Genomic DNA, 12,240 nt, shown 5'->3' with positions numbered 1-12,240 from the left:
TCGCAGCAAACAACACCAATGAAATTCTCTTCTCAACACCTGTGTACAGTCTAGACAAACACTGCAGATTCCTATGACTCACTCAACTGAATGCTCAGGTGAAAAAAGAAATAAACCAACAGCTCACTACCACAACCATAGCTGCCAACCTTCTGAAGTCAAAATCCAGGAGGGGGACCATTTAGTCTTGAATATGAGCAGGGAGAAGTTGTAAAATTCAGGAGATTCCCGGAAAATCCGGGAGGGTTGGCAGCTATGCACAACCTTTATACTCACCCTTATCTCATCGTCCTGCAATCTCTGATCATAAATGTCCTCCTGCAATCTCTGTTCATAAATCTCCTCCTTCTGCTCCATGGGGTAGACGCCTTGTCGCGCGCGGTGCTGCTGCTGATGTTGCTGCCGTAGTTGCTGAATGCGTTCAGCTCTGTTGGCCGCGGCGCCAGCAAGGTGCCCCCCCTCTCCCCCTCCTGCCCCATCGCCCCTCTGTCTGGTGGGGGCTGCCCCTGCTGGTCGACCTCGTGGTGCTGGCACCTGACCTCTGTGAACACAATCACAGGAATTAACAACACTGTTAGATTTTAGGATGAAAGTCGCTTGTCTTGTTATTCTCTCAGGTGCCAGGAAATTGGTTCCATATATCTCTCACCTTCTATATTTCGTCAGTGGCCTTCGAAGACCTCGTAACTTACATTTTCCCGATTTTCGCATGGTTCCGTCCCTTGATTTTTTTCCTATCATCTGTGAAAAGCTTGTAACTCTATCTATTTTGCAAAGGTCTTTTTCCCCTGATTTTAAAAACCTCGTATTGCCGTTGGGTGTTGAGACATTAGCGACATTAGCGGGAAAACCTCGTATTGTCTGTTTGAATCCCTGCGAGTCTGTTGAAAATCCTCGTAATTGTTCCTTAAATTCAAAACAAAAAAGTTCAAAACAAAAAAGTGAAAACCTCGTATCTACACGTTTTGATCTGGTGAAGAGGAATTTGATTTTTAAAACACTCATTATCTCAGAACTATGATTTTGAAGATACGAGGTCTTCGAAGGCCACTGACGATTTGCACATGGTGTATGCATTTAGAGCGCTTACTTCCCATGTGTTTCTTACAATACTCTGGTCTTATGCTGTTTTATTCACAAGAACCAAAGAAGCAGGAGTAGAAAACAGGTTGAAATCAAGCGAGAAAGAAATGACGGGCGCTGTGGCGGGGTGATAAGACGTCGGCCTCTTAATCGGAAGGTCGAGGGTTCGAATCCCGGTCGCGGCCGCCTGGTGGGTTAAGTGTGGAGATTTTTCCGATCTCCCAGGTCAACTTATGTGCAGACCTGCTAGTGGCTTATCCCCCTTCGTGTGTACACGCAAGCACAAGACCAAGTGCGCACGGAAAAGATCCTGTAATCCATGTCAGAGTTCGGTGGGTTATAGAAACACGAAAATATCCAGCATGCTTCCTCCGAAAGCGGCGTATGGCTGCCTTAATGGCGGGGTAAAAACGGCCATACACGTAAAATTCCACTCGTGCAAAAAACACGAGTGTACGTGGGAGTTTCAGCCCACGAACGCAGAAGAAGACAGAAGAAGAAGCGAGAAACAAACAGACTAAAGAAAAAAAACCCAGGGCAAACACTCTCATAGTCATACTCCCTCATACAGTCTCTCTCTCACCACGCACACAAACACCTACTTGTGCTGTTCATTCTGATAGGGCCTGAAAGGACTCTCGGTGCGACTGCTGGAGCTCTGTGGATGTGTGTGTGAAGACGAGTCGGACTGCAGTGAAGAAGTGGAGGCAAGTCGTTGCTGTGCTTGCTGCTGCAGCCGCAACTGTTGCTGCTGTTGTTGCAGTTGCTGCTGCAGTTGTTGCTGATGCTGAAGTTGTCGCTGTTGTTGCTCCTGGATGCGTTGGTACTGATCCTTCAGGCGACTGTTTGAAGAAGAGACGTGTGGATTAGGTGAGCGTTCTCATTCCTGAATGTCATTAGATGTATTTACCACGGATCAGACCAAAACTGAATAAATTAACAATCTGACCAGCCACAAAAGGGTTATTTTGGTTCTCACTAAAAGAGCAATAGATGACAGGAATTTTCCCCACTGGGAGGTGTTGTTTGAGGAGCTTTGCATTTACAGATACTGAGCTCAAGACAATACCAGCCCATCAAAAAATCTTTCAAACTCAATGCATTTAACAAAGTAAAAAAATCCAAGCTTTGGTTCAGTCCCTCTTTACCTGTCATCCACGTGCTGCTGGCTGAGCTTGCGGACACGCTCCGCTGCCTCTGGGTCACGGCTGATGACAAGGTGTGAAGGGCGTTCCTCAGAGCGTGACCTTGAACGACCTTGACTGTGTCCAATGTCCTCTGTGGATTTGCGCCCTTTGCCTAGGCTGTAGGACAAAAACACACTGTGGTTTTCAACCTGAAGTCGTGCTGTTTTTCAACATGTCACAATCAGAGACCTGGTTAAGACGTCCACTTTGATGGTTCTTTACACAGAAAAAAGCAATACTTCTGATTAATTTTTTTATTTTTTTTAGATGTTAACATTTACAAATATATATATATACTAGATGATTACCCGCTTCGCCGGGTACCGGCTTCGCCGGGAAGAAGTAGAGCCGAATACTAGGCTGCGCCTGGGACCCGGCTCTGCCGGGTGAAGCCGGCGCATGAAGGAAAGGAGATAAACGCGCAAAACACTGGAGACCTTCTAAAAATAGTAACGTGCAGTGACCTTCTAAAAATAGTAACGTAGTAACGGGAATATGGATTGACGCCACACGGAGGAAGGGAGATAATCGCGGCTGAAAACACTGGAGAAGATAAGGAAGAGTTACTGGTAGTGGATCCCGACAAAAAACAACAAACAAACAAAAAAATCGGTTCAGCGCGCACAATGCTGCGCGCTGAGAGCACGTGTTGAAATATCTCATCGATGAGGTTGTGTCCGGGGTGTAGCTGAATACGGACTCCAAATTTGAAAAAGATCCACCGAGAACTTTGGCCGTGCATCGCGGACACACACACACACACACACACACACAGACAGACAGACAGGCAGACAGACAGACACAAGTCGTATATATATATATAGATAGATACAGAATTACTCTTTCAAAAAAACGTTCAAATTAAAAAAAAAAAATTCTTGAAAGAGAAACATAGATTTGTTACATTTTTCTCAATACAAAGTTTCAAGAAGGGGTCTTTGGAGTTTCACAATTTAGCCGTGTTTCTGTAACACAGTAAAAACAACTTATCATTCTGAACTCACCAGCAACCAGACAGGTAACAATACAAACCTAACAGAAAGAAAATGTTTTGACACAGTAAAGAAAAATATCCATCCAAAATCATCACTTATTTGATAGGCCACAACACAAATCCACCAGAAATTAATCAACCAAGTAGTAGAAAACAGCACGAAAAAAAATATGTGTGTCCGTACTTTGGCAGAAATTTGAATTCAGGCTTGCCAAACTGAACAGTGAAAACATTCAACATGAAGTGACACTTACCGAAGGAATCCTAGCAAACCGCCGCCAGCTTTCCTGTCTTTGGCTTTCTTCTTCTTGAGACTGTTGTAGTCCTCACCGGCGTTCTCACTGCTGAAGGAGGAACGACCGGATGTGGAGCGCTGGCCTACGCTGAAAGAACCACTCTCCATGCTCTCCTCTTCCACTGCAGAAAAAGAGAACATGGAAATGTAAATTGCATCATTCTAAATTAAGATTTAACAAGTCGCGTAAGGCGAAATTACTACATTTAGTCAAGCTGTGGAACTCACAGAATGAAATTGAACGTAGTCCGCCGCTAGTGCAAAAGGCAGTGAAAGTGACGAGCCGGTTGCGCTGTGCTTCATAGCACGCTTTACTGTACCTCTCTTCGTTTTAACTTTCTGAGCGTGTTTTTAATCCAAACATATCATATCTATATGTTTTTGGAATCAGGAACCGACAAGGAATAAGATGAAAGTGTTTTTAAATTGATTTCGAAAATTTAATTTTGATCATAATTTTTAATTTTTTTAATTTTCAGAGCTTGTTTTTAATCCAAATATAACATATTTATATGTTTTTGGAATCAGAAAATGATGAAGAATAAGATGAACGTAAATTTGGATCGTTTTATAATTTTTTTGTGTGTGACAATTTTCAGATTTTTAATGACCAAAGTCATTAATTAATTTTTAAGCCACCAAGCTGAAATGCAATACCGAAGTCCGGCCTTCGTCGAAGATTGCTTGGCCAAAATTTCAATCAATTTGATTGAAAAATGAGGGTGTGACAGTGCCGCCTCAACTTTTACAAAAAGCCGGATATGACGTCATCAAAGACATTTATCGAAAAAATGAAAAAACGTCCGGGGATATCATACCCAGGAACTCTCATGTCAAATTTCATAAAGATCGGTCCAGTAGTTTACTCTGAATCGCTCTACACGCACACACACAGACACACACACACACATACACACATACACCATGACCCTCGTCTCGATTCCCCCTCTATGTTAAAACATTTAGTCAAAACTTGACTAAATGTAAAAAAATAAGAAGAAAAGAAATGTAAGCTTACTTATAGGCAGAATATACCTGCGCAGAGTCAGTGACACAGACGACGCACTGCATATCATTGATGCTGCGATAGGGATTATGATGAGTACTTGGCCTGTTTTCTTTTCATGCAACCTGTAGCGGGCTGGGATAATCTGCAGTGCGTCGTCTGTGCTGCTGACTCTGTGCATGTATAATCTGCCCCTTAGCTGTCACAGCTACATATTTCATCAGATCTACATGTCCCTCTTGTTGATGTAAGTTCGATGGTCAGTTCAAGAATGCACCTAAATCATTCATGCACGCAGGCACGTTTCCAAACATTACAGCCTGGAACTGCTCTACTAGTCCACCCAACTGCAATACAGTCAAATGAGACTTACCACCAATAAAAGCAAAACTGGAAGATCAAGAATACAGAACAACTAACATTTTGCAGAAGAAAATAAATAAGACAGAAAAAAGTAGGAAAGAAAACACGAGGAAAAAAGAAAGAAGCAAGAAACAAATAAGGAACAGAAGCAGCAGAAGAACACAGGCACTAACATGTATCCATAGGAACACCGGAATCCACAGGGTCATACGACCGATCCACAGCAGCCCTGAAGCTCTCATTGCAGGGTCGTATCCGACCAAGCCGACTCAGCCGCCACGCAGGCACCTGTGGATCCCCTGGCTCTTCCGTGACAGGCTCTGCCTGTGGCTCCGCGTGTGACAAATCCTCAACGGAGGAGGAGTGTTTGAGGTTACCCTGACTCTGAGAAGTTGGGATCTCCCGCACTGGTGCTGGTCTGTGCATACCTGTGAGAGAAGAGGCATTTATAGCTTGCTACAATTCCCTCAAACTAAATGCCCAGAGAATGGTAATTCCAAAATGAATGAAAAGCTGCAAAGTCTAACACAGCCTAGTCTCCTTTGGTTCATATTAGCCATACAGTAGTACCCCCTCTCATGACTGCCAACAATCTGAGCAAAGTCTAACACAGCCTAGTCTCCTTTGGTTCATATTAGCCATACAGTAGTACCCCCTCTCATGACTGCCAACAATCTGAGCAAAGTTTAACACAGCCTAGTCTCCTTGGCTTCATATTAGCCATACAGTAGTACCCCCTCTTATGACTGCCAACAATCTGAGCAAAGCAGTCTTAAAACAGGGAGTCTTAAAGCCCGACCTCCTCTACAAAACTTTCCCTACTGTGGTTCCACAGCCTTCATCAGCTAGACTGTCAACACAAGACCTCGTGCTAGGGGTGGTTTGTTCAGTGGAGACAATTTGGCGTTTATAGTAGTGTCAAGACTGTTTGTGTATCTAGCTAGCTATCGCCGACTTCTGACAGCTCCTGTAGGCTAGCGTGTACCCTGGGACAAGGAGATTTACGATGCAGGAGCTGTCAGAAGTCGGCGATAATAGCATGGGCGCGCTAGAAAAACAAACAGTCTTGGCACTACTATAAACGCCTAATTGACTCCGCTGAACAAACCACCGCAAGCACGAGGCCTTGTGTTGACAGCCTAGCTGATAAAGGCTGTGGAACCACAGCAGGAAAAGTTTTGTAGAGGAGGACGGGCTTTAAAATGGAAGCTATAAACAGAAACTGAAAGAAAGCAAGGTCTCAAGGTCTTATAAAGAGGGGAGAATCTTAAATTCGGGGTCGTCAAGGGGAGATCTTCTGGATTTTCAATAGGCTGGGTTGGTCACAGATGCTACGCATTGCTAGCAAACTGCTTGTTACGTCTGCCTGGCAAAGAATGTTTTCTGCAACTAACACATCTTGTCTGTAACAGGAGTAATGCTTTTTTACTTTCTTGTCTTTTCATCATGATGAGACTAAGTATGTAACCAGTGATGATTTTTATGACCATGATGATTTGGGAGAATCCATTTTGACTTCTTGCACTTTAAAAAGACACAATCTAACGGTACATGAAGCAAGATGCATATGTTATGTATAACCGCTGATGTTCACAGCCAAGATGCAAAGCACAGAAATACTGCACAAGAACATATGTAAAGACCAGAAAGCAGGACCAGTACTCCCTTCAACAGTAGCTACCCAAATAATGCTGATAATGGAGTAGACGAACATGTAGTCTAAACCAAGCTAATGTGCAAGTCCACTATTCCTTGTCTAATTTGTTTGTTTGTTTGCTTAACGCCCAGCCAACCACGAAGGGCCATATCAGGGCGGTGCTGCTTTGACATATAACGTGCGCTACACACAAGACAGAAGTCGCAGCACAGGCTTCATGTCTCACCCAGTCACATTATTCTGACACCGGATCAACCAGTCCTAGCACTAACCTCATAATGCCAGACGCCAGGCGGAGCAGCCACTAGATTGCCAATTTTAAAGTCTTAGGTATGACCCGGCCGAGGTTCGAACCCACGACCTACCGATCACGGGGCGGACGCCTTACCACTAGGCCAACCGTGCCGGTCCCTTGTCTAATATCTTTCCAGCATTTTTATTTTAACAAATATAAGAGAAATCTCAATAGAAAATAGTTTGCTGCCAATTAGGCGACACAAGCAAAATATGCATTCTGAATTTTTCCATCCATGTCCAGAATACATATGAACGATAACTTTTGTTCTTTCGTACACAGACAATTTAAAAAGACTTAGTGCCTGTCAAAAGTGGTCACTCACAATTACTTTTTAAGGTTCAAGTGATTAGAGCTTGCAGGAGGCACATACCAAAACTGGCATGATGGCCATAATGCATTTTTGTTATAAATGCAATGCAAGAAAGAAAAATAGCACATAACGTTGTAGCCAAATGAAACGTCTGATCAAACAACTCTTATAGGTAATACCATAGGCAACCTGCGGTACAAAAGCCATCATATCATTTTAAGAAAGTACATGCTCTCTTTTTCAATCAGAATGCAAAAGACAGGTGTTACATACTAGATTGGGCGTCATGCGTCATGCCAGGGTTAGTAGTAAAGGCAGGATGAGGAGGGGAGGGGTCCGGGTCAGTGGGGGAGTTGGGTAGCGACTCGAAGGACCCGCTGCGACCCAGGGCTCCCCCAGCGCTGATGGCTCCCTCCCTCTGGTAGTTGCGCTCCATGCCTGCAATGGAGGAGCTCAAACTGTCAGAACAATCTGTGTTATAATGCTACTTGTACTGTTACTACAAGGCAATGATACTGTCAATAGACGATTTTTCAAAATAACTCCGTCGGGTTTGTGGGTGTTGTGGAAGACTGACCTTTTCTTGCAAAACCTCCGACAAACAGAGGATGGACCAATCACTGGTGAGGGGTGGACCGCCGAGCACATGAGATCTCCCTCGCTAGTGATTGGTCCATTCTTTGTTTGTCCGAGGTTTTGCAAGAAAGGGTAACTCCGCCACAACCCATACAAACCCGACAGAGTTATTTTTGGAATTCGTCTATTCAATCTGTGTTATGTTGCTCCCTGGGCAGTCAAGGTGACTGGTGTAAATCCTTGCACTGTCAGAACTTCTTCTTCTTCTGCACTTGTCGGTACTGTCAGAACAATGTGCATTATGTTCAGTGCATTCTCATCGTTGGCCTTCATATTTCCTACTTGTAAAATGACCCTCAAAGCTAACCGAGACTAGTTGAGGCTGTATGAATGCGCCTAGCCAGCAGGTTGTTAATGGATTTTTTAGCGAGTGGTTATCGACAATTAATGACCGGTAATTTTTAATGAGTTGGGGCATTCTGACCAATCACAGGATCTGTTTCATTAAAATGCAAACTTGATTGAATTACAATTAAGTTTACCATTACATTTGAAGCAAATGCTTCTTTTAAAACTGTGCTCATGTGTCAAAATACTTCGGCATGCGCTTGAGAAGAAAAGTAGTCTAAACATTTTTCTCGTCGTATTTTTTTCTCCACTGACCGTACTGATCGTATTCTAGACAATCATGTGTACAAAACACGGTGAAATCATATGGGTTCCCAGGTCTGCTCTATGCAGTGCACAACTCGCATAATGCCCCCTATGAGATCATTTTGCTCAAAGCTTAAAAGCATTACACTCTTGCCTTTCTGTGATCTTTTGGTTTAGTTTGATTTTAAAAATCAAATACACTGGTGTTGGGGAAATCCAATCTGCGAATATCAGAATGCATGATCATTCCCTGAAACCCCACAGATCTAGAAAATAAGATTTAAATACTGCATGAAAGCTTCACAGAAATAAGACCCCTTTCATAAATACAGGGTGACCCAAAAAAAAGAGTACCCAAACAAAACGTCATAAATTGAACAAAAATAAAGCAATCTTCATAAAATTTATTTACACACACAAGTAGCCTCTGCATGATTTGCACAGAAAATTTTAGCGTTCTAGCTTGTCTTTCAGGAAAGTTATGCTCATTCTACAGAACATGCTCCAAATGGCCTCCGCGCCGCTGCAGGCAAACTTGAACTCGCCGCGCAAAGTTATCAATCACCCGCACACACTCCTGTTGCGAGATTCCGCGAATGGTTGTTGTGATGGCTCTCTTGAGTTCTGTGATTGTCTGTGGGTTGTTCCTGTAGACGTTGTCTTTCAGGAACCCCCAAAGATAGAAATCGCGCTGACCGAAGTCTCTCTGGAACTGTACTTGCACATCTCTGTATGATTTTGTGCGAAAATAGGTCTCTATGCAAAACGTCCGTTGATCATTAGTATAGTTCATTGTGAGAACAGCTTTTATTTCATCCAACCATGCAGTGGATTAGCTTGACTCACCTCAAAAAGAAAGAAAAAAAAGTTAAAATTGACAAAGTTATTCAAGTTTGTTTGGGTACTCTTTTTTTTGGGTCACCCTGTACAACTGTATATAAGTAAAAAATATGTTGTGAAACAAATGTATGCTCGGGTTGCTTTGAAATGAAAACCTCAATAGCTGCAACAACCTTTGTCACCATTTCCTTCTCTTTTAAGCATGCCTTGTGTACTTTAGCATGTCACTCCATGCAATAAGCATACGTTCAGACAATACTAATTCAATTAAATCATTACAACATCTAAATATCTTTGAGTCTTTTACTAAAATCAGACCGAACACAACAAATGTTAAAACAACATTTACATGCACACACATATATATCTATCAAACTTTTGTTTTGTTTATACGCTCTAAATTCTAACTGTTCTTGGTAGACAGCGACTCTAAAATCGTGAAGTGTATTGTACTGGTGGTTTCTTCCATTCATTTGCTTCAGTAACACACTTTATTTTTCCACAAATAAAGTGTTCCAGAAGAACTGGACCATTAAATTTCACTGTGAGGTATGATAAATACAATTAAGGTCATCAGGGGGAAAGAGAGGGAGGTCAACTAGCAAATAATCACAATTTAAATATGTGATATACTTACAATTTGAGTCCGTAGGGCTACTTTGTGTTTACAAGAAGTCAATTATGAGTTAATCTTTGTCTGATACAAAATGTTCGCCACTACAAAATGGCATGTGTGACATGATGAACAGTAATGGGGAATGAAATTAACGGTATGAAAGTGTTTACATTGAAAGTGTTTACATTGAAAGTGTTAACATTTCTGGTGAGTACGTCAACTCACTAAGGATTCCCTAAACTGCTGAATATTAATTACATGTTTAGTATCTACATGTTTAGCATCTACATGTTTAGCATCTACAGTACTAGTCTATCTGTTTACTGTTGCCATACATTAGTTTAATGCAAGCAGGTAAAAATAACCAGAACTTGTTATAAGCTGCTACTGAATAACCCCTCTTGAATTTGATTTTGGACAATAGACACTCTCGATATTACAAGCTCTCGAAAGTTCTTGCAGGGTTCCACACAACCCCAAAAGTCAAGGGTATTCATACCCTTTCAGGAAAAAAGTAAAGGGTTTTTATACCCCTTCCAGATTTTTCACAGGGTATGAGTGACAATCGGTGTGTCCATGAAATGTCATTTTTTTGTTCTTTCGTTTTGCGAGGCATTTTTTTTAGCAGGCGACAGCACCGGATAGGCTAAAGCGAACAGTGCCATCGAGATGATCAGTTTAAAGATATCGTGCAGTTTGAGGACAAGGGAGGCAACCTCTGCTTCACGGCATGTCAGTGTCGACAGAGGAGTGGCACGAACACGGCGTGTACTTTAGTGGTCTCAGTAGAGCAGGCGGCCTGCGTGCTGTTGCTTGTAAACTAGCAAAGGCTATAACCCTTTCAGCGTTTGACTCATACGTTTTTTTACCTCTTTGGAAGAAAACAGTTACGTATTTACACCTCTTCAGAGAGCATCTCGTACGTGATTTGGAGGGTCAAAGGGTATTATACCCTTAATTCTACGTGATGTGGAACCCTGTTCTTTCTTTCTTTATTTGGTGTTTAACGTCGTTTTCAACCGTTCAAGGTTATATCGCGACGGGGAAAGGGGGGGGGGGGGGAGGGGGGGGGGGGGGGGGGATTGGGATAGAGCCACTTGTTAATTGTTTCTTGTTCACAAAAGCACTAATCAAAAAATTGCTCCAGGGGCTTGCAACGTAGTACAATATATGACATTACTGGGAGAATGCAAGTTTCCAGTACAAAGGACTTAACATTTCTTACATACTGCTTGACTAAAATCTTTACAAACATTGACTATATTCTATACAAGAAACACTTAACAAGGGTAAAAGGAGAAACAGAATCCGTTAGTCGCCTCCTACGACATGCTGGGGAGCATCGGGTAAATTCTTCCCCCTAACCCGCGGGGGGCTGGAACCCTGTTCTTGTGATCTTTAAAGCATAGCAGAGCAAGTGGGATGGACGCCTGTGAGAGCTGTTAAGACTCCATGTACTCAGCTCTTGCGACATTTGAAGCATAAAAAAGAGCATGCAGTACGGATATATCATGAGAGCTCCTTGGATTAAAAAAAAAAGGTCTATTGTAAAATTGTTGTCAGAAATGCTGCTTTAAAAAGAAAAAAAGAAACAACCCTATGGCAGGTTGAATATTTCCTTTCCTGTGCTGAATCAGTAAGTGTAAGTAAAGCTTATCATGACTTTCAGAGGCTGATACATTACCAAATGTTTCCACGCGTTCAATTTTTACAATGCATGCTGTGTTAGAGTTACTGTACCACAAGTTCTTAAAATTGTCTTTTTCTATAAATAAGTATCATAGAAATGGAACCTACTCTTACAAATAACTTCAACACTTTTTTTGAACACATTTTCTCAAATGCTCTTGTTTCTAAAATTAGCATAATATATAACTACAAACAGAACCTACTCTTAGTCTTACTGAAAATGTAACACTTTATATCAACAGATTTCTTTCGATACTCTTATTTCCTTTACGTTAGTATAGTTAAGACACAAAAAAGATCACAACATCCATGTTAACCCCTTCACTGCCCACCCCGTATGTAATACGTGGTCATTTTCGGTTTGTCCTACGCCCATAACCGTATCTCATACAAGGGATTTGTGTCAACAACATTTCAGGACATTTCTGAAAACTAAATGGGAGGTAACCACTGTCCAAGTACTTGTAGGGGTTCTAAACACATTTCTTTCCCATAGACCGTTAGGATAATGCTGTTATACTGTGGCAGCGAAGGGGTTAAGAAACACAACAAAAACAACTATATTAACACCAACTAGATCTTACTCAAACTTAAAATGGCATGCACACACTAAATTGCATTACAAATAAAAACAAGATTTTTCACATCAAACATTGAATAAACAAATCAGGA

The 12,240-nt window shown here is 42.0% G+C and overlaps 1 protein-coding gene across 4 annotated transcripts in view; it reads right to left on the bottom strand.

The window, feature by feature from the left end:
* LOC138982916 (partitioning defective 3 homolog) overlaps positions 1-12,240 on the bottom strand; it is an 83,402-nt gene that overhangs the window by 13,725 nt on the left and 57,437 nt on the right. For 3 of the 4 annotated variants that reach the window (XM_070356310.1, XM_070356312.1, XM_070356311.1), the window contains exons 15-20: positions 7,467-7,631; positions 5,102-5,356; positions 3,519-3,681; positions 2,232-2,387; positions 1,686-1,925; positions 277-541 (exon numbers count right to left, since the gene is read on the bottom strand). In XM_070356310.1, coding sequence (XP_070212411.1) covers positions 277-541; positions 1,686-1,925; positions 2,232-2,387; positions 3,519-3,681; positions 5,102-5,356; positions 7,467-7,631 — 1,244 coding nt within the window. The remainder of the gene's footprint in view (positions 1-276; positions 542-1,685; positions 1,926-2,231; positions 2,388-3,518; positions 3,682-5,101; positions 5,357-7,466; positions 7,632-12,240) is intronic. The other variant, XM_070356313.1, reaches the window with a different exon arrangement.

Source organism: Littorina saxatilis, linkage group LG12 (assembly GCF_037325665.1).
Source record: "Littorina saxatilis isolate snail1 linkage group LG12, US_GU_Lsax_2.0, whole genome shotgun sequence".
Classification (NCBI taxonomy): domain Eukaryota; kingdom Metazoa; phylum Mollusca; class Gastropoda; order Littorinimorpha; family Littorinidae; genus Littorina; species Littorina saxatilis.
Note: the sequence above shows the minus strand (reverse complement) of the source record. Positions and strands in the feature narration are given on the sequence as shown.